This window comes from Dermochelys coriacea, chromosome 12 (assembly GCF_009764565.3).
Source record: "Dermochelys coriacea isolate rDerCor1 chromosome 12, rDerCor1.pri.v4, whole genome shotgun sequence".
Classification (NCBI taxonomy): domain Eukaryota; kingdom Metazoa; phylum Chordata; order Testudines; family Dermochelyidae; genus Dermochelys; species Dermochelys coriacea.
This window is the reverse complement of record NC_050079.1, coordinates 1,703,993-1,721,722: the sequence shown is the minus strand read 5'-3', so window position 1 is coordinate 1,721,722 and position 17,730 is coordinate 1,703,993. Positions and strand designations below refer to the sequence as shown.

At 46.1% G+C, this 17,730-nt stretch overlaps 1 protein-coding gene and 1 long non-coding RNA gene across 6 annotated transcripts in view; one reads left to right on the top strand and one right to left on the bottom strand.

Moving 5' to 3' along the window:
- Positions 1 to 4,362, bottom strand: part of GLG1 (golgi glycoprotein 1) — a 169,244-nt gene extending 164,882 nt beyond the window's left edge. The window contains exon 1 of the mRNA XM_038368833.2: positions 4,034 to 4,362. Within this exon, the coding sequence (XP_038224761.1) occupies positions 4,034 to 4,330 (297 nt within the window). The 5' untranslated portion in view covers positions 4,331 to 4,362. The remainder of the gene's footprint in view (positions 1 to 4,033) is intronic.
- A 74-nt stretch (positions 4,363 to 4,436) lies between these two features.
- Positions 4,437 to 16,756, top strand: LOC122456370. 5 transcript variants are annotated; one of them, XR_006275268.1, is made up of 5 exons: positions 4,437 to 5,027; positions 5,934 to 6,089; positions 10,048 to 10,223; positions 12,641 to 12,773; positions 14,415 to 16,756. It is a non-coding gene; the product is annotated as an uncharacterized LOC122456370 (long non-coding RNA). The 5 variants fall into 5 exon arrangements; XR_006275267.1 differs by lacking the exon at positions 12,641 to 12,773; XR_006275270.1 differs by lacking the exon at positions 12,641 to 12,773 and having other exon boundaries at positions 10,041 to 10,223.
- Positions 16,757 to 17,730: the final 974 nt, after the last annotated feature.

Genomic DNA, 17,730 nt, shown 5'->3' with positions numbered 1-17,730 from the left:
GACATCCCTGCTGTGCCCGGTCCCCGGGCGGGTTCCCCGAGCACCTGCACACAGCTAAGAAACCGGCTGTGCAGACTCGTGGCTTACAGGGAACTTAGCTAACCTCACCCCTCCTCCCCCTGAAGGCGCTTCCTAGAGCTTCAGAGCTGATATTACCAGGCCGATATAGGGAAACTGGCACAACTGACTCCTATTGCAGCTACATGGTGGATAGAAATGTATTGTGTTTATTTAACAACTTTCACCTCCAAGTGCTTCAAGCTACACAGATGTACAGACCTACACATGCAAAGAACCACTGAAGTCTTTCTGGGGCTGAGACCATCATACAGCGAAAACACAACAATGGAGTTAAGAGGTAAAACTCCAGAACACAAGGACACTGGAACAAGCCCCCTTAGTCTCCAGAGCTAGCAAAGCAGTACTTTCCATAGGCACTGGGAGATATTGATTTTTAAAAGTCAAATTGCCCCAACACTTCCCCTCAAAAATATTTTTTTAAAAAAAACTGTAAACAAAACACCAAAGCCAGTCCAAGCAGGGATTTTACTCCAAAAAGTCAAAACCAGAAACTCCATGAAGTCTGTCTGCTAGGGACTTTGCTAATAACGCTATTGATTTTTTGTAGAAGGCAATGAGATACTATGGTGATTGGCAGCAGTATAAAATCTGAAGACATAGAAAAAAAAAAAGGAGCCACTGGTGAAAGGCCATTTAACAATAGTAAAAGAAAAAGAATGCAGAATATGGCTAAACACACTGCATGAAAAAATGCAGAGCAGGTGCCACAAATACTACTTGATTTTTTATTTTTATTTTTTTTTACTGATACATTACAAGTCATTAGTCAAATTTGAAGAAATGTCATGGTGCATGATACCCCTTATAATTAGCAGGACAAGGTGGTTGAGGTAATACCTTTCATTGGACCAACTTCTGTTGGTGAAAAAGACACACTTTTTTGAGCTACACAGAGTTCTTCTTCAGGTCCAGGAAAGGTAATCCGAATGTCACAGTTAAACAGAAGATGGAACAGATAGTTTAGCATAAGTAGTAAATGCATACTGTAAGAGACAATTCAAGGTGAAGTAGCCAGGTAACACCTCTGCAGTCACAGAACAAAAAAGGGCGATGAATGAATTACAGATTGTTGTAATAAGTCATAAATCCAGTGTTTATTAAATCCATGATTTTTAGTTTCAGCAAAATTATGAATTTAAGATCCCAGGGTCATCATTTGAAGGAGTTGTGCAGGTTTCCTCTGAGGGCGAGGACTGAGAGGTCAGATATGGAGTGACTGCTTTGTGAAAAGTGTTTGCCCACAGATGATATGGTGCTTGTATCTTATTTTTTGAGAGTTCATTTAAGTAACCTTTGATTTCAGAGTAGCAGCTGTGTTAGTCTGTATTCGCAAAAAGGAATACTTGTGGCACCTTAGAGACTAACAAATTTATTTGAGCATAAGCTTTCGTGAGCTACAGCTCACTTCATCGGATGCATTCAGTGGAAAATACAGTGGGGAGATTTATATACATAGAGAACATGAAACAATGGGTGTTACCATACCCACTGTAGAGAGTGTTCACTTTAGGTGAGCTATTACCAGCAGGAGGGGGGACGGGATCTTTTTTTAGTGATAATCAAGGTGGGCCATTTCCAGCAGTTGACAAGAACGTCTGAGGAACAGTGGGGGGCAGCAGAGGGTGGGGAATGAACATGGGGAAATAGTAACCTTGTTTCACAACGTGTAACTGTCAATTACAGAAGACAAAAAGCTTTTTGTTAAATTGAGAACTCAATGCAACCAGACTCTTCTGTCACTCAAACAGGAATCTATAACACAGCTGGATTTTGTTGCCAATATGCTTTGAGCATATAGCTTTTGATTGCTCTTCCAGACTTTTTACTAGTACCGCAGCTTCATATGTACCCCATTTATATTAGCACTTATAGAAAAATAAGAGGCAGACTTAAAATAGCCACACATGTTCACCAAGTTGTTTTACTACAGCAATAAAAATCACAAGTCAACAAAAGAAAGAGCCCACTTGTAGGTTTATCAGAATCCCAGAGCATGCTTTGATTCCTCTGCTCAGCTTACCATCCATCAAAAACATATATTAGATAAACTTAAGGAAGGAAATAAAATTATTTCAATGTTAAAAGCCCAGTTGTTGTTTGAAGTGAGTAAGAAAAAATGAAACAAATGGACGAGCCGCTCTTCTGAATGGTTTGTAGGTTCATGCAATCCATCTGGTATCCTCCTTCCTGAAGAAGATGTTACCTGGTGCTTCAGAGGAAAGCAAAACCTTCAGTGCACCCAGGCCAGTTGTGCAGTACTGTATATTGAGAAGCAGGAGAAATGACTGCCCTTCTCTTACCATAGAAAGCTTCTAATAAAAATTAAGTTCAGTGACAGTATTTAATCCCAATCTCAATAGCTACATTAGGAAGTAATAATTCCTTCTGTCTAAATTTACTGGTCATTAATTTAAGCTAGTGAAACAGACCTAATGTGTACAGATGAAAAATATGTACACATATTTTTATGTACAGTATGATGTACATTCAACAGGAACTGACAAGAGTCAGAAAACAGATCCCGCAATTCCAGTACTTTGTCTTCAAACAGCAGTCTAATACCCAGTGTTTCAAAGAAAAAAGAACCACTATAATGCACCTAACTGATTACTGCTGTACACTGGATAGAGGAAGGGGATTCCTTCCCAGCCTGTAGGTTAAAGACCTGAAAGAGGACATGAGACAAACAACATGAGATACCCCTTTTTTCAATTACATTTACTAGACAGCAGTTCAAATACATTTAACACACACCTAATCCTTTCCCAATCCTAGTAACTGTACTAACAAATAAGGACCAAACTGAATGAACGATAGCTTGACATGACTTAGTTTAATAAAGGCATCAATCCAGAATGCTGTGACCAAGAAAAATATGGCCATACTCTGGATACTCTACTAAAACACCTGCAACCCCATTTGTGGTATGAGCAGCACAATTATGAATACACAGTGTAATAATAACTATCAAGCTATCAAAAGATAAAAGCTTCAAACAGAGGTCAAGTACAGAATTAAGTTAACTGACAAAAGGGAGAGCAAGTCTGGCTACCGCTACACAAAACAACACATTCAATTGTACTTCCCTTCACCAGTGGCTCTCAACCTTTTCAGACAAATGTACCTCTTTTCAGGAATCTGATTTGTCTTATGTGCCCCCAAGTTACACCTCACTTAAAAACTACTGCTTACAAAACCAGACATAAAAATACAAGTGTTGCAGCACACTACTACTGAAAAAATTGCCTACTTTCTCATTTATGCCATACAATTATAAAATAAGTCTACTGAAATATAAATATTGTCCTTACATTTCAATGACTAGTATATAAAAGCAGTATAAACAAGTCATTGTACGTATGACATTTTAGTTTGCACTGACTTTGCTAGTGCTTTTTATGTAGCTTGTTGTAAAACCAGGCAAATATCTAGATGAGTTGATGTAGCCCCCGGAAGACCCCTATGTAGCCCCAGGGATACACGGACCCCTGGTTGAGAATCACTGCCCTACACGCTGTCATCGTTCAGCAGCATTTGCAATTTAAACGCCAAAGAAGTAACCGTGGGGCCTTCGGGGCCTCAGCTTTAAACCAGAGAGAGGGTGCACCCCCGGGAACCACACTCCCCGCCCCGCCAGAAGCACCACGGCCCGTGCTCTCACCCCGCCGGCGCAGAGGCACGGCCAGAGTCTGCTGCCCTCCGCGCCGCGCTCCCTCTGCAGGCTCTCACCTGGCCTCAGGCGCCCGGCGGCTCTCGCGTCCTTCGTGCCCCCGGGCCCTACGCACGCTGCGCCCTCCTCCCGACGCGCACCGCGAGCAGACCCTGCCTCCGCCCCTCCCCACCTGGCTTCCCCGCTCCCGGGAGCCCGCAGCTCCTGCCAAGTCGCCAGGCAGCCCTGCTGGCCTAGCCGCTCCCCGAGCTCCGGCGCCCGCCGCGCCGCGGCCCGCCCCACCTCTCTCACGTCCTGCAGACACTCCAGCACGGCCAGGTTGTTGGCCCAGCTGTGCTTGGGGCAGACCCGGCTCACGTCCTCACGGCAGGCGGGCTCGTCCGCCAGCTTCCACCCGCCACTGGAGCCGCCGCGGGGCCCCCGGCCCGCGGGGCCCGGCCCGCCCGCCGGGACCTGCTGCGGGGCGCCCTGGCCAGCTGGCCCCAGGCCGGGCCCCTCCGCGGCCGCGAGCGCGAGCGAGAGGAGCAGCAGCGCCAGCGGGCCTGGCCAGCGGCTCCGGACACGTCCGCACGGCGCCATCTTGGATCCGACACCCTCCCGCCCGCCCGCCCGCGCGCGCGCAGCGCAGCGCAGCGCGTATGCAAATCAGCGCGCCGCCACGGCATGACACCACCGCGCAGCGGGGCGGGGGCGCCAGGGCCCTGGACGGATCCGCCCCCAGCCCAGAGACACGCCCCTTTCTCTGGCGCGGGCGGCCGGGCCTCGTCAGGATCGCCGCGCCGCGCATGCGCTCGCTCTTCCCGCGGCCGTCCCGGGCTGCCGCGCCAGACCCGACCCGGGACCTGAGCTCCGCCTCCTCCCGCTGCGGGGCTCGGCGAGCCCGGCCCCAGGCTCCCGCCGTTCTAGCGCCCCCGCCGGTGCCCCCGGCCTTCCCGCCCCTCTGGCCCCCCAGTGGGAGCTCTCGCCGTCGGGTCGGGTCGGGTCGGGTCGGGTCGGCCGAAGCCCTGTAGCTGCGGACCCGGCTCCAGGTGGGCCCGTGGAGGGCGAAGAGCCGAGCCGAGCCGAGCCGAGAGGCCGGGGAAGCAGAGAGCCCGGGGCGGGGCGGGGCGGGGTGTGGGCCGCTGCCGCTCTTACCCCCGCGCTCTGTCCACAGTCACGCTGAACGGGGGGAGCCTGGCCCAGGACCGACGGCTAGCCAGGCCCGAAAGGTCGATAATCCGAATAGTGCGGTCACCTGTTCACTGCGGGGAGCGTTTGTGACTGTGTGATGATACGGGTGTGTTTAGAGGCCAATATGGTGGCTAGTGTAATGCTAAACTCTATTATACTAGGCTTCAGAGCAGCCGCCCTGTTAGTCTGTATCCGCAGAAAGAACAGGAGGACTTGTGGCACCTTAGAGACTAACACATTTATTTGAGCATAAGCTTTCGTGAGCTACAGCTCGCTTCATCGGATGCATCCGATGTAGCTCAGAAAAGCTTATGCTCAGATAAATTTGTTAGTCTCTAAGGTGCCACAAGTCCTCCCTTTCTTTCTATTATACTATTCAGTCAGACTGTGACACATGGCCAGAAAGGGTTAAGCAGCTCCCACGCTAAATGACCCAGAGTCAACCTTTAGGGGCATATTGGTAGATAATGTTTGTGGTTTTGTACGTTTATATATATATATATATATATTGATATATAGTTAGGGGTTAACCGTGTTCTCAAACAGTTCCTATCTATGCTGTATTCCGTTAATTCAGAGCTCAAAAGGAGATCCTAACGTTTAAATGAACTGTAAAAATAGTGATATCACTGTATTCATATCTCTTTGAAATGAATATCAAATCACCTGCAAATTGTGGAAAACAGGCAATTGCTTTATGGTAATCCCTGTAACTAATTACTGGTGAAATTTAGGAAATAGGTCTACTTCAAAGTCTCCATGATTGCCTATTGTTCACCAAGGTGTCAAAAGAAGGCCTGGAACTGTATAAAGATATCTTGGGTCCTGATCCTTTTTATATCAGATCTGCTTGATGCTTCATGCAGGGAAAGGTTGAGTCATAAGACTGAGATCTCCAGTCCCATCTGTATGCATCCAATGAAGAGAGCTGTAGCTCATGAAAGCTTATGCTCACATAAATTTGTTAGTCTCTACGGTGCCACAAGTACTCCTTTTCTTTTTGCGAATACAGACTAACACAGCTGTTACTCTGAAACCAGCCCCATCTGGATCACCCTGAATATGAACATTGGACTATAACCTATGGACTAATTTTAAAAGAACTGTCTGCAACTATGAAGCTCACCATCTCCACTATGAATCTGATCTCAGAACTGTACTCATGTCTGTACGTATACTGATTTTTTAACCAATACTCTCTTCTTTAATAAATTTTAGTTTAGTTAATAAGGATTAGCTGTAAGTGTGTATTTGGGTAAGATCTGAAATATTCATTAACCTGGGAAGCAATGTGTCCGATCCTTTGGGATTGGTAGAACCTTCTTATATGATGAATAAGATTTTCAGTAGTTCTCATCATATTTGACTTGGGGGTCTGGGTGGAGGCTTAAAGCGGGGATGCTTTAAGGGCACTGTGTTATTAGCTAAAGCTGGGTACCAGTAAGGTATTATAGATTTACCAAGCAAGCACAAAATAGCTTCTAAGTATTGGAATATCCACCAGCTTTGGGGATAGTCTGCTCCATTCTTTGCAGTTTACCCTAATTGAGTAACCTCGGTATGGCTCCCCTGGGATTCTGGTCACAGTGGCAGTATGAGAAAATATCATATTTGAGCTTACTTCAACCATACCTGGCAGTACATTAAGGATCTTATGATGAACACATCTGTTGCGTCTGTCACGCAGAAGCAAGCTTCGTAGTCAGCCATATCTGGTACAGGAACATGACATGGAGTCAGAAGTAAGCTACAACCAAATGAGAACAGAAACAGAAGGAAAAAAGCAACAAAGGTTGCAAAAAGAAGGAACAGAGCAACAAAGTTTGCAGGATCTCATCAGCATGCCACTCTTCAATGCCCAGAGAACTTCTGCTTTGACAAATGGATAGACTGGACCCCGTATTTTGCAAGATTTGTAATTGCAAATAAGTTCCACAAAAAAATCCTAGAGATATATAGGTATCATCTTTAATTTTTGCTATGAGGAAGCATGCAGAGCATTTCTTTAAATCCTTTGACTTTAACTGATGACACAAAGATGACTGTGAAAGGGTTCTAGCTGTGTTTGATGCATACTTTATACCTTAGAGAAAACTGGTTTATGAAAGAGCACGTTTTCACCAGAGAATTCATGAGCCAGGGGAAAATATTGAATATTTTATAAGAGGTCTGCATACTGTGGCATTGCACTCGCCATGATTTTATAAAAATATGCTAAAGAGTTTGAATATAATATAACTGGAATATGTTTCATGCAAAAGGTCTCTTGTAAGGTATCATTACAAAGCTTATAATCTACTGAATGTGGTCATCTTATTGGTATGTATGTATCATTCTTGTATCTGAAAGTAGAAATAGGAAATATAACTCTAGGGCCTATTTTAATTATGCAAAGTGTGGGCCATTAATGGTGGTTTGGAATCTTGATGGCTCCCAGCAACCAGGACAATTGACTGTGGATGGCTCTGTTTGCAGGCAGGCCTTCCTGTGCATCAGGCTGGGAGGAATGAAGGCTTGGGGTCTCACACGACATGTGACCATGTCATCTGGTACTGAAATCCATCTTAAACCTGGTGTTTTCCATTTAGAAGGAGAGGTGAGGATGTAGAGAAACAAAAAAATCCCACCTTGTACCAAAGCTATATAAAGGGGTAGAACCGAACAAAGGGGGCTACAGTCATGAGAAATCCCCTCACTACCACCTGAGCTGGAACAAGGGCTGTACCAAGGGAAAGGATTGTGCCCAGACTAGGAAGGCGTCCAGTCTGTGATAGAAGTTTACTGAAACATCTGAGGGTGAGGTTTTATCTGTATTCAGTTTTCTTACTGTACTAGGCTTAAACTTGTGGGTTTTATTTTATTTTGCTTGGTAATTCACTTTGTTCTGTCTGTTATTACTTGGAACCACTTAAATCCTACTTTTGGTATTTAATAAAATCACTTTTTACTTATTAATTTAACCTAGAGTAAGTATTAATATCTGGGGGGCAAACAGCTGTGTGTCTCTCTCTATCAGTGTTATAGAGGGCGAACAATTTATGAGTTTACCCTGTATAAGCTTTATACAGGGTAAAACAGATTTATTTGGGGTTTGGGCCCCATTGGGAGCTGGGCATCTGAGTGTTGGAGACAGAGACACTTCTTAAGCTCTTTTCCAGTTAAGCCTGCAGCTGTTAGGGGACTTGGTTCAGACCTGGGCCTGGGTTTGTAGCAGGCTAGCGTGTCTGGCTCGAGCAGGCAAGGTTCTGGAGTCCCAAGCTGTCAAGGAAACGGCTTAGAGGTAGTCCCAGCATATCAGTTGACAGTTCCCAAAGGGTTTTCTGTGATCCAACCTGCTACATATACATTGGTTGAAAACTGATTTGGGGAATGCAAAAAACATGACAATATCAGAGACAGGATGGTTATTGGGTTAACAGATAAAAATCTTTCACAGCAGCTACAATTGAAGACAGGCTTGATCCTAGCCATAGCTATACAGAAAGCAAAGTAGTTTGAACGAGTCAAACAACAGACCAAAAGGTAGGGGGAAACCTGAAAAACCTGAAACTACCTTAGAAGCTATAAAGATACGTAGGTTTTATGATATTGAGTTTTAACACTCATGTGGCAAGGAGAGACAACTCCCAGGGCCAGAGGGTCAAATTCCAGCCTGCATGCTCAAGGTATGGAAAAAGTCATATTCCAAGAGATGTCTGTCCAGACAGAGGTGAACGGTGTAATAAATGCAGAAAATGGGGAAGTTACTCACCTTGCACTAACTGAAGTTCTTCGAGATGTGTCCCCCGTGGGTGCTCCACTCTAGGTGTCGGTGCGTCCCGGCGCCATTGATAGGAGATTTTCGGTAGCAGTGCCTGGTCAGGACACAGGTGCTTAGTTGGTATCTTCCATCTCGTTGGAATCTTCCTGAGCCCCTGCATCCCGCACACCCCTCAGTTCCTTCTCTACTGTGGCGCGATTATACTAGTACTCCAAAGTAGAGTGGAGGAGGGTGGGGAGTGGAACACACACAGGGACACGCATCTCGAAGAACTTCAGTTACTGCAAGGTGAGTAACTTTCCCTTCTTCTTCGAGTGCTGTCCCTGTGAGTGCTCCACTCTAGGTGAATGTGTAGCAGTACCCACTATGGTCGGTGGGACTTTGGAGATGCTACAGTGAGTACTGTAGAGAGTACTGTATGGCCTATTATGGTGTCTGCCGTGGTATCTTGCGTGCTAGAATAGTGTTTGGCAAATGTGTGTTCAGATGACCATGTAGCCACTCTACAGAAGTCAGAAATGGGTATGTTATGTAGGAAGGCAATGGATGTCGACACAGCTTGAGTGGAATGAGTTCTAATGCCTTCAGGCAGTTGAATATTTTGAATACGGTAAGAAGATCTGATGCAGTCACAGAACCACTTGGACAGACGTTGTTTAGAGATAGCCGTACCTTTCGATCTTTTGGTGATGGAGACAAAGAGTCTTGAAGATTTACGAAATGGCTTAGTCCTGTCTAAGTAAAAGGCAATTGCTTGCCTGACGTCGAGAGTATGTAGGGATGACTCGTGTGGAGTCTTGTGAGGTTTGGGATTAAAAAGTAGACAAGTATATTGGTTGGTTAAGGTGGATACTATCTTAGGGAGAAATTTAGGATGTGATCTCAGAGTGACTTTGTCTTTGGAGAAGATTGTGTAGGGAGGATGGGCCATCAGGGTGCTTATTTCACCTACTCTCCTTGCTGATGTTGTTGCAACTAAGAAAGCTACCTTCATGGACATATGGAGAAGAGAGGAGGTAGCCAAAGGCTCGAATGGAGGTTTCATGAGAGTGTGAAGAACGAGATTAAGATTCAATGTAGCTGCCATTGGGTAAATTTCAGAGTAGCAATTTTGCAGGCCCGTGAGAAATCATTTTATGGTGGGGTGGGTAAAGATTCTCACAGGTCATATAAGGTGGTAAGTTGCTGCCAGGTGTACTTTGATGGAGCTGGGCGAAAGTCCGTCCTGTTTTAGTTTCAGGAGGTAGTCTAGAATGTTAGGGAGGGTCACCATATTGGGCATTAAGTGATTACGTGAGCACCAGAGGGCGAAACACTTCCACTTCTGCAGGTAAGTTTTACGAGTGGAGTCTTTCCTAGTGTGCAGGAGGACGTATCGGACTTGCTCGGAAGAGGCTAGTTCATGGGTTTGGAACCATGAAGGAACCAGGCTGTCAGGTGGAGCTTTTGGAGCTGCAGGTGAAGAACCCATCCGTTGTCCTGGGAAAGGAGATCTGGCCTTTTGGGGAGAGACCATGGATGACGGGAGGACATGTGGAGTAGGTAAGGGTACCACGTCTATCTTGGCCAAGCCGGGGCAATAAGGATGACCCAGGTCTTGTTGTCTACGATCTTCCAAAGAACCCTGTGTAGCAGAGGGATTGGTGGGAAGGCATAGAGGAGAGAGTTGTTCCACGGGATGAGGAACGCGTCTCCTACATATGCAGTCCCGAGTCCCGCTCTGGAGCAAAACAGCCGATATTTTCGATTCTGGGTTGTGGCAAAGAGTTCTACTGATGGGATACCCCAGAGGGAGAAGAGCTGTTGAAGTCCTGCGGGATGCAGTTCCCATTCGTGTTCTGTTGAGAAGTGTCTGCTGAGTGCGTTGGCAGTAGTGTTGTGGCAGCCTGGCAAGTAGGAAGCAATGATTTGTATTTGATGTTGTATGCACCAATTCCATAGTTGGATGGCTTCCATCCATAGGGAATATGATTGGGCTCCCCCTTGTCTGTTGATGTAGTACATACATGCTATGTTGTCTGTTAAGAGTCAAATAGATTTGTTCTTTATGAGGGGAAGAAGGTGAAGGCATGCTCGCCTCACTGCTCTGAGCTCTAAGATTTATGTGTAGGCGCGTCTCTGATGCGGACCATCGGCCTTGTGCCCTGTGTCCCCTAGATGCGCTCCCCAGCTGATTAGGGAAGCGTCCTTGGTGAGCATGAGTGTTGGGGATCATTGCTGGAAGGGAACCCCCATGCAGAGGTTTTCTGGTCTTGTCCACCAATGTAGGGAAGCTAGAACATTGGGAGGAGGAGTTAGCAGCGTCCCTAAGGTGTGTCTGTTGGGTTTGAAATTGGAGTTGAGCCAGCCCTGAAGACATCTCATGTGTAGCCTGGCATACTGGACCACGAAGTGGTGGCTGCCATGTGACTAAGGAGCTGTAGACAGATTCTTGCCTGTGTCCTGGGACGAATAGAGAGCGTACATATGAGCTGCATGATAGCAAGGAATCTCTGATATGGGAGCGAGGCTCTGCTCTGGCTTGAGTCGAGATGAGTTCCGATGAACTCAATCTGTTGTGTAGGTGTCAGGGTGGATTTTTGGATGTTTATTTGGAGGCCTAGGCTGTGAAAGAGGGAGATGGCGAAATGGGTAGCTTGAAGTATCTCGCCATAGGAGTTGCCCTTGATGAGGCAATCATCCAGGTAGGGGAAAAGCGTGATCCCATGTTTGTGGAGGTGAGCCATGACCATGCCTAGAGTTATGGAAAAGACTCCTGGCACTGTGGAGTGGCCAAAAGCAAGAAAGAACTCTGTATTGAAAATGGTTGTGACCGATTGTGAATCGTAGGAAGTGTCTTTGAGCTGGATGAATTGATATATGAAAATAAGCATCCTGTAGGTCGAGGGCTGTGAACCAGTCCCCTTGATCCAGTGCAGGAATTATTGTGCCCAGTGTGACCATCTTGAATTTTTGTATCCTCACGAATTTGTTCAGTCAGCGTAGATCTAGTATAGGCCTCCATCCCCCCGGTCTTTTTCTGGGTCAGAACGTAATGGGAGTAGAACCCTTTCCCTCGATGTTGCATTGGCACAGGTTCCACTGCGCCTAGCTGGAGAAGGTGAGCCACTTCTATGCAAAGTAGGTGCTCGTGAGAGGGGTCCCTGAAGAGGACGGGGAAGGGGGAAGGTTAGGAGGATAAGATATGAATGGGATAGAGTAACCAGACTGAACTATTTCGAGGACCCAGTGATCCTGTGTAATACGCTGCCAGGCATGTTGGAAACTCTGGAGGCGGTGGCCAAATGGGCAAGTAGGCTGTGGAATCAAGGGGTGGTCACGCAGACCTCGATCAGCGTTTCAAAATTGTTGTTTATTCCTGGATGGGTGGGAGGTGGTTGCTTGAACTTGATTTTGTTTGCGCTTAGGGGGTCTAGAGCAATTCCTATTTACGTCATATGGTTTGGGTTGAGGCCGATAATATTATTGTGTGCGCGGCCTTTGGTAAGATTGGTATCGTCTCCTGGGAAGAGATGGGTGAATACTCAGGGTGCGCAGTGTCTCTCTAGAATCTTTCATAGGGTGAAGTAGTTCATCAGTTTTTTTGGAAAACAGTTTGCCTTTATGAAAGGGGAGGTCCTCCACTTTGGTCTGCAGATCTTTAGGGATGCCAGATGCAGAAAGCCATGAAGATCTGCGCATAACCACAGCAGTTGCAATAGTACGGGCTGCTGTGTCCGCCATGTCTAAAGAGGCTTGTAGGCCGTTCTGGAAATCAATTGGTCCTTGCTCAGAATTGATTTAAAGTCTGCTCTCCTATCCTCTGGAATGTAGGATGCAAATTCAAAAAGTTTATTTTAGTTATCAAAGTCGTAGCTGGCGAGGAGTGCAGAGTAGTTTGCAATCCTGAATTGTAGAGTGGAGGACATATAAACCTTGCGACCCAAGACATCAAGGCGTTTAAGGTCCTTGTCTTGCAGGGTGGGCCGATATTGTTGCTGTTTTGTCCTTTGTGCCACTGCATCCATGACGAGAGAGTTCAGTTGTGGGTGAGAAAATAGGAAGTCAGCATCCTTAGCAGGAACATAGTATTTAAGTTTGGCCTTTCTGCAGGTAGATAATAAAGAAGCTGGAGTTTGCCAGAGAGTGTCAGCTGGTTCCAGTAGTGCTTCATTTATAGGGAGCGCGATCTTTGAGGGTGCAGAGGGTTGAAGGATTCTAAGGAGTTTGTGTTGTGTCTCCTGAACCTCTTCTAGGGGGATATCTTGACTGAGTGCCACCCTCTTGAAAAGCTCATGAAATTGTTTACAGTTGTCCATGTTCTGTGGAGGTAGGGGCGGGGAGAGGACTCCATCTGGTGCAGATGAAGAATTAGGGTTCGGTGAGTCAGGATATGGTTCATAGCTCACATTTTCAGGAGGGGGTTCAGGTACTGTAGAAGTGGACAGAGCTGGAGATCGAGGCACAGAAGCAGGTAGTGGTTTCGTGGAAGGGGTCTGAGGATGAGTGGTAGGAGGATGTGGCCAAGGGTACCACTGGGGCCAAGGCATAGGGTAGGAGAACCCAGGTGCCATCCATGGGGTGAGGTGGGGGTGAAGTAGGGAAACTGAGGCTGGTGGCTGTGGACTGTAGCCTGAGGTGGAAGAGGGTCTGGTGGAGGAGGAGAGGCAGGTGGGGAGAACTCCGCCTGCTGCTGTATATCGGGTTCACTGTCAGTGAAGGTAGCCAGTGCAGGTGGTGAGAGCGGCTGTTCGAAGAGTGAGCCTTGTGTATCCAGGAGCGGAGAGTTAGGTTCAGGTGGCACTGAGAGGTCACATTGAGTGAGGAATTGCTGCTCCTGCTCCCTGGACTGCACTGAGCCTGGACTGCTTTAGCACATTAGCAAGTGAAAGTGTCAGCGGTGCCGCGGGTCTGTTGGAGGTGCCCTGCAGGGGGTCCGCTGCTGGTGCCGTGGCAGGAGGCAGGCTCGCTGCCAACATTCTCCCTGGCACCACGGCAGAGCGCGCAGTTGGCACCGCAGCTATTTTTAGCACAGAGGGGGTCGGGGCTGACATCCTTGTTGGCACCGGGGCAGAGTGCATAGCCAGCACCGCAGCTATTTTTAGCGCTGAGACACCTGGTGCTGCGGAAACCTTCCCGGTATGGGAGGTCGGGTTCCCGTCTCCGCAGTCTGCAGGAGCCATAGCTGAGGCTTTCAAAAGAGCTGAGGCGCCTGCCTGTGGCGCTCTCAGCACAGAGGGTAAGGATCTCACGGGAGACCCTTTACCCTTGTCAGAGTCTCTCCTATAAGACTTCTGAGCTTCTTGCCTCTGTTCCAAAGAGAGAGAAGCAATGCTCCCCACTGGTTCGGATCTGGCCGGGGAGCGTGTAGGAGCGGGTTTAACTTTCCCCGTCTCTGAAAGCCGCAGGTCCCTGTCACACCAAGCCCTTGATTTGAGGCTCGTACAGTGGAGGCACTTTGTGGGAATGTGGGTTTCCCCAATGCACTTCACACAATGTGAGTGCCCGTCGGACCGTGGCATGGAGTCCTGACAGGAAACACGCTTTTTGAATGCTGAAGCCCCTGGCATTATGATCTAGAAATGGCAGGGGAGAGTGTCTCAGCAGGAGACAAGCCTGAAGTTAAAAGGTTTTTTTGTTTTTTGTTTGTTTTTTTAACTAATTAACTAACTATGTAACTACACTAAAGGAAGGGAAACAACTGGGATGTAACTAATAACTATTTCTATATTCTTTGTTACTTTTTTGCTACAGAGATCAGGGAAGAGAAGTAGCACTGCCCTGAGTCCCGTCTTCAGTCAGGGATGGTTGAGAAGGAACTGAGGAGGGTGCAGGACGCAGACGCTCAGGAAGATTCCAACGAGACAGGAGATACCAACTGAGCACCTGCATCCCGACCAGGCACTGCTACCGAAAATCTCCGATCAATAGTGCCGGGACACACCGACACCTAGAGTGGAGCACCCACAGGGACAGCACTCGAAGAAGAAATTGACAATTTGCAGCTGTTTGCTGCACCAAAGCAGTGAGGGAGTTGACTCAATTTGCAGCTGTTTGCTGCACCAAAGCAGTGAGGGAGTTGACTCCTTACAGACAGACAGTCAATCAAGAGCTATTCTTACTGAGATCTATCACTTGTAATGACCTAGAGCCTACCTGGAGAGTGAAACTGAATATTCATGGCAAGACTATTGACTTTAAAACTCACATCACAGTTATTTCAAAAGGGTCTTACAGTCATCATCAACCCCTTTCAGAGGTGAAGACACCTGACAAAGCTTTGACTAGCCCTAGTGGTATTCTGAATTGTGTGGGCCACTTCACCACAGAAAGAGCTTTTGAAGACAAAAGCTATGCATTCAGAGTACATGCAAAGGATCAAAGACCAACAGCCTTCTCAGTTACAGCATGGCAGTCATGATGGATTTAATGAAAAGGTGGAAGAACTTGACAGAGGATTTGATGAATTGGAGTTTTGAAAGGTGATCCGGTACTAATCAACTTAGGAGACCATGCTGAATTGTACAATGTACAAACACCTTTATCAGAGGGACCTGGGAAGAGATTAGTTACAGATTGATGGAAATTCAGAGGACATCATCAGAGGACCTGGTTGTAGTGGACTATTTTTCTGGTATGTAGAAATCATGTACTTGAAAGTCATAACACGTTGCAGTGTTATTGGGAAACTGAAGTGCACTCTGATATTCCTGAACAACTAGTGACGGATAAGGGACCACAATTCACTGCAGCAGAATTTAAGTAATTCGAAACAAAATATGATTTTGATCATGTTGTTAGCAGCTCACAGTACCCACAAGTAAATGGAGAGGCTGAGAGAGCTGTACAGACAGCCAAGAAAATTCTACAGCAGGAAAATGCATTTCTTTGCTCTCTTGAGTTACAAATCAACCCCAATGGCAGCTACTGGGTATGATCGAGCACAACACCTGATAGGAGGACAACTCAAACCTACTGTTTCAACTTGGGGGGGGGGGGTGGAATCTATCTCCCAAATGGCCAGACATAAAGAGAGTACCCAAAATGGATAAAAATATTAAAATACAGTTTTTGAACATTTTTACAACAGATATCACTGAGTTCGAGAACTGCCAGGTCTAGAGCCTGGTGACCATGTTCATGTCAAATTGGATGGGAAAAAGGATGGACAACTCCACCTGACGTAAAAAGAAAGAATTCAGTGCCCAGATAGTATGATAGAGACAGACAGTGTCAAGTTCAACAGAAACTGTGGACATCTAGTTTATTCCTCAGAAAGAACAATCAACAGAGCAAACTCTACAGATGCAGAACAAAAGATGACTCAAGGATGACCAAGTTGTTGTATGTTTGGGTTGTTTATTTAGACAACCAGAAGGAGTCACAGACACTGAACAGACTGATACTTACTGAATTTCAAAGATAGTGTAAATGGTAGGAATGTAGAACTTCAAAGGGGAGATTTAATGGAATGATAAACTGTATTATACTGTTCTGCTATTGGGTGGTGCTGTGTGTAAAATTCCTTCTTTAAGCTCATAACAGCCATACCTGGCAGAACGTTATGGGATCTTATGGTGAATATCTGGTGTGTATTTCACTAAGAAGCAAGCTCTGTAGCCAGTCCCTGTCTGGCACAGGACCCTGACAGCATGCCACATTTTTGTATTGTATACAAATCCTAGCAGAACCAAGTATTTCACATAAGTGTCATAACACAAGGCACAATGGATTTAATGTTTCATTTCTCATCTGTACAAAAGTACAAATCCCAGAATAATGTGTCCTGTGAAAGCAGCTTTTGTCCCATAGGGATGTGGCTGGGAAATAGATAGAACTTTGGCATTACAATTTCATTCCCAATGCCAATTCTCCAGTTTCCCTAATATACCTGCCCTCCCAATGGTTGTTACAGACCCTTACCAGCAGATGGAAATAGGAAATTGTTACCATATTATTTATTTAGCATCAGCATTAAGGAGCTTGTCCCTGAATATTAAAACAAAGACAATCATTGCATCCGATGAAGTGAGCTGTAGCTCACGAAAGCTTATGCTCAAATAAATTTGTTAGTCTCTAAGGTGCCACAAATTCTCCTTTTCTCATTGCACTAAGGAGTTTGCAGTCTTGTGACAAAGCCCTGCTATAAGTAGGAGTAACTGGTGTCTGTGGGAATTGCTCCCACTTACTCCAAGGCTGAATTTGGTCCTTGCTCTCCCAACAAAAGAGGGTTATAGTAGCTGAATCATAGAATATTAGGGTTGGAAGAGACCTCAGGAGGTCATCTAGTCCAATCCCCTGCTCAAAGCAGGACCAACACCATCCTGCCTGACCTAATCAGCTATCTTTCACATTTTATTCTACCTGATTTGGATCATGGCTTATTTTCTTGCTTGATTATTGAGCTACTTTTGCTTTTCTTGGTCTTTTCAGAGCTCAGTATCTCCCTTATTCTCTAAAAGCAAGGTTGGCTTTGTAAGCAAACTGCCCTCGGCTCTAGTATCCTTGTGCTGTCTCACACTGACCCAGAGGTCAGAGCTTCAGGTTGGGAAAGAGAGGCAGTTCAGAGGTATCCCCTCAGACTCAGTGGATCTGCCACAGCATGTTTGGTTAATTAGTTCTCAGTTGGCACTTCCCTTGCCTCATTTTATTAGCCAAGTCCCCCTAAAATCCATCAAGTTTGTTGTTCCTGCTGTGGGCAAAACAGTGTGGAAATAGTATCCAAACTCTGACAGTTGCCAGTGTCAGAGGAAGATGTAAGCAATTTTGCACTGGGCAATTATAGTATAACCTGCCCTTAGGGGGAATGTGTCTTCCTAACCCCTATCAATTAGTGACTGTCTCATGCTCTGAACCAGGACGCTTTATAGCCCTTTGATTTTTGTTTTCTTCCATCAAATGTAACTGCAGACATTCTCATGATACATTTAAATTACATACCAAAAACTACCATTAAAGAATATTTTTTAAGTTGCAAAGTCAAGCACTAGAAAGTTAGGGAAAGCTAGAGTTACAGTTGGCCTGCACATCCTTAATTCTGCGTCCTTGTACATAACTCCTGGGGAGTCAG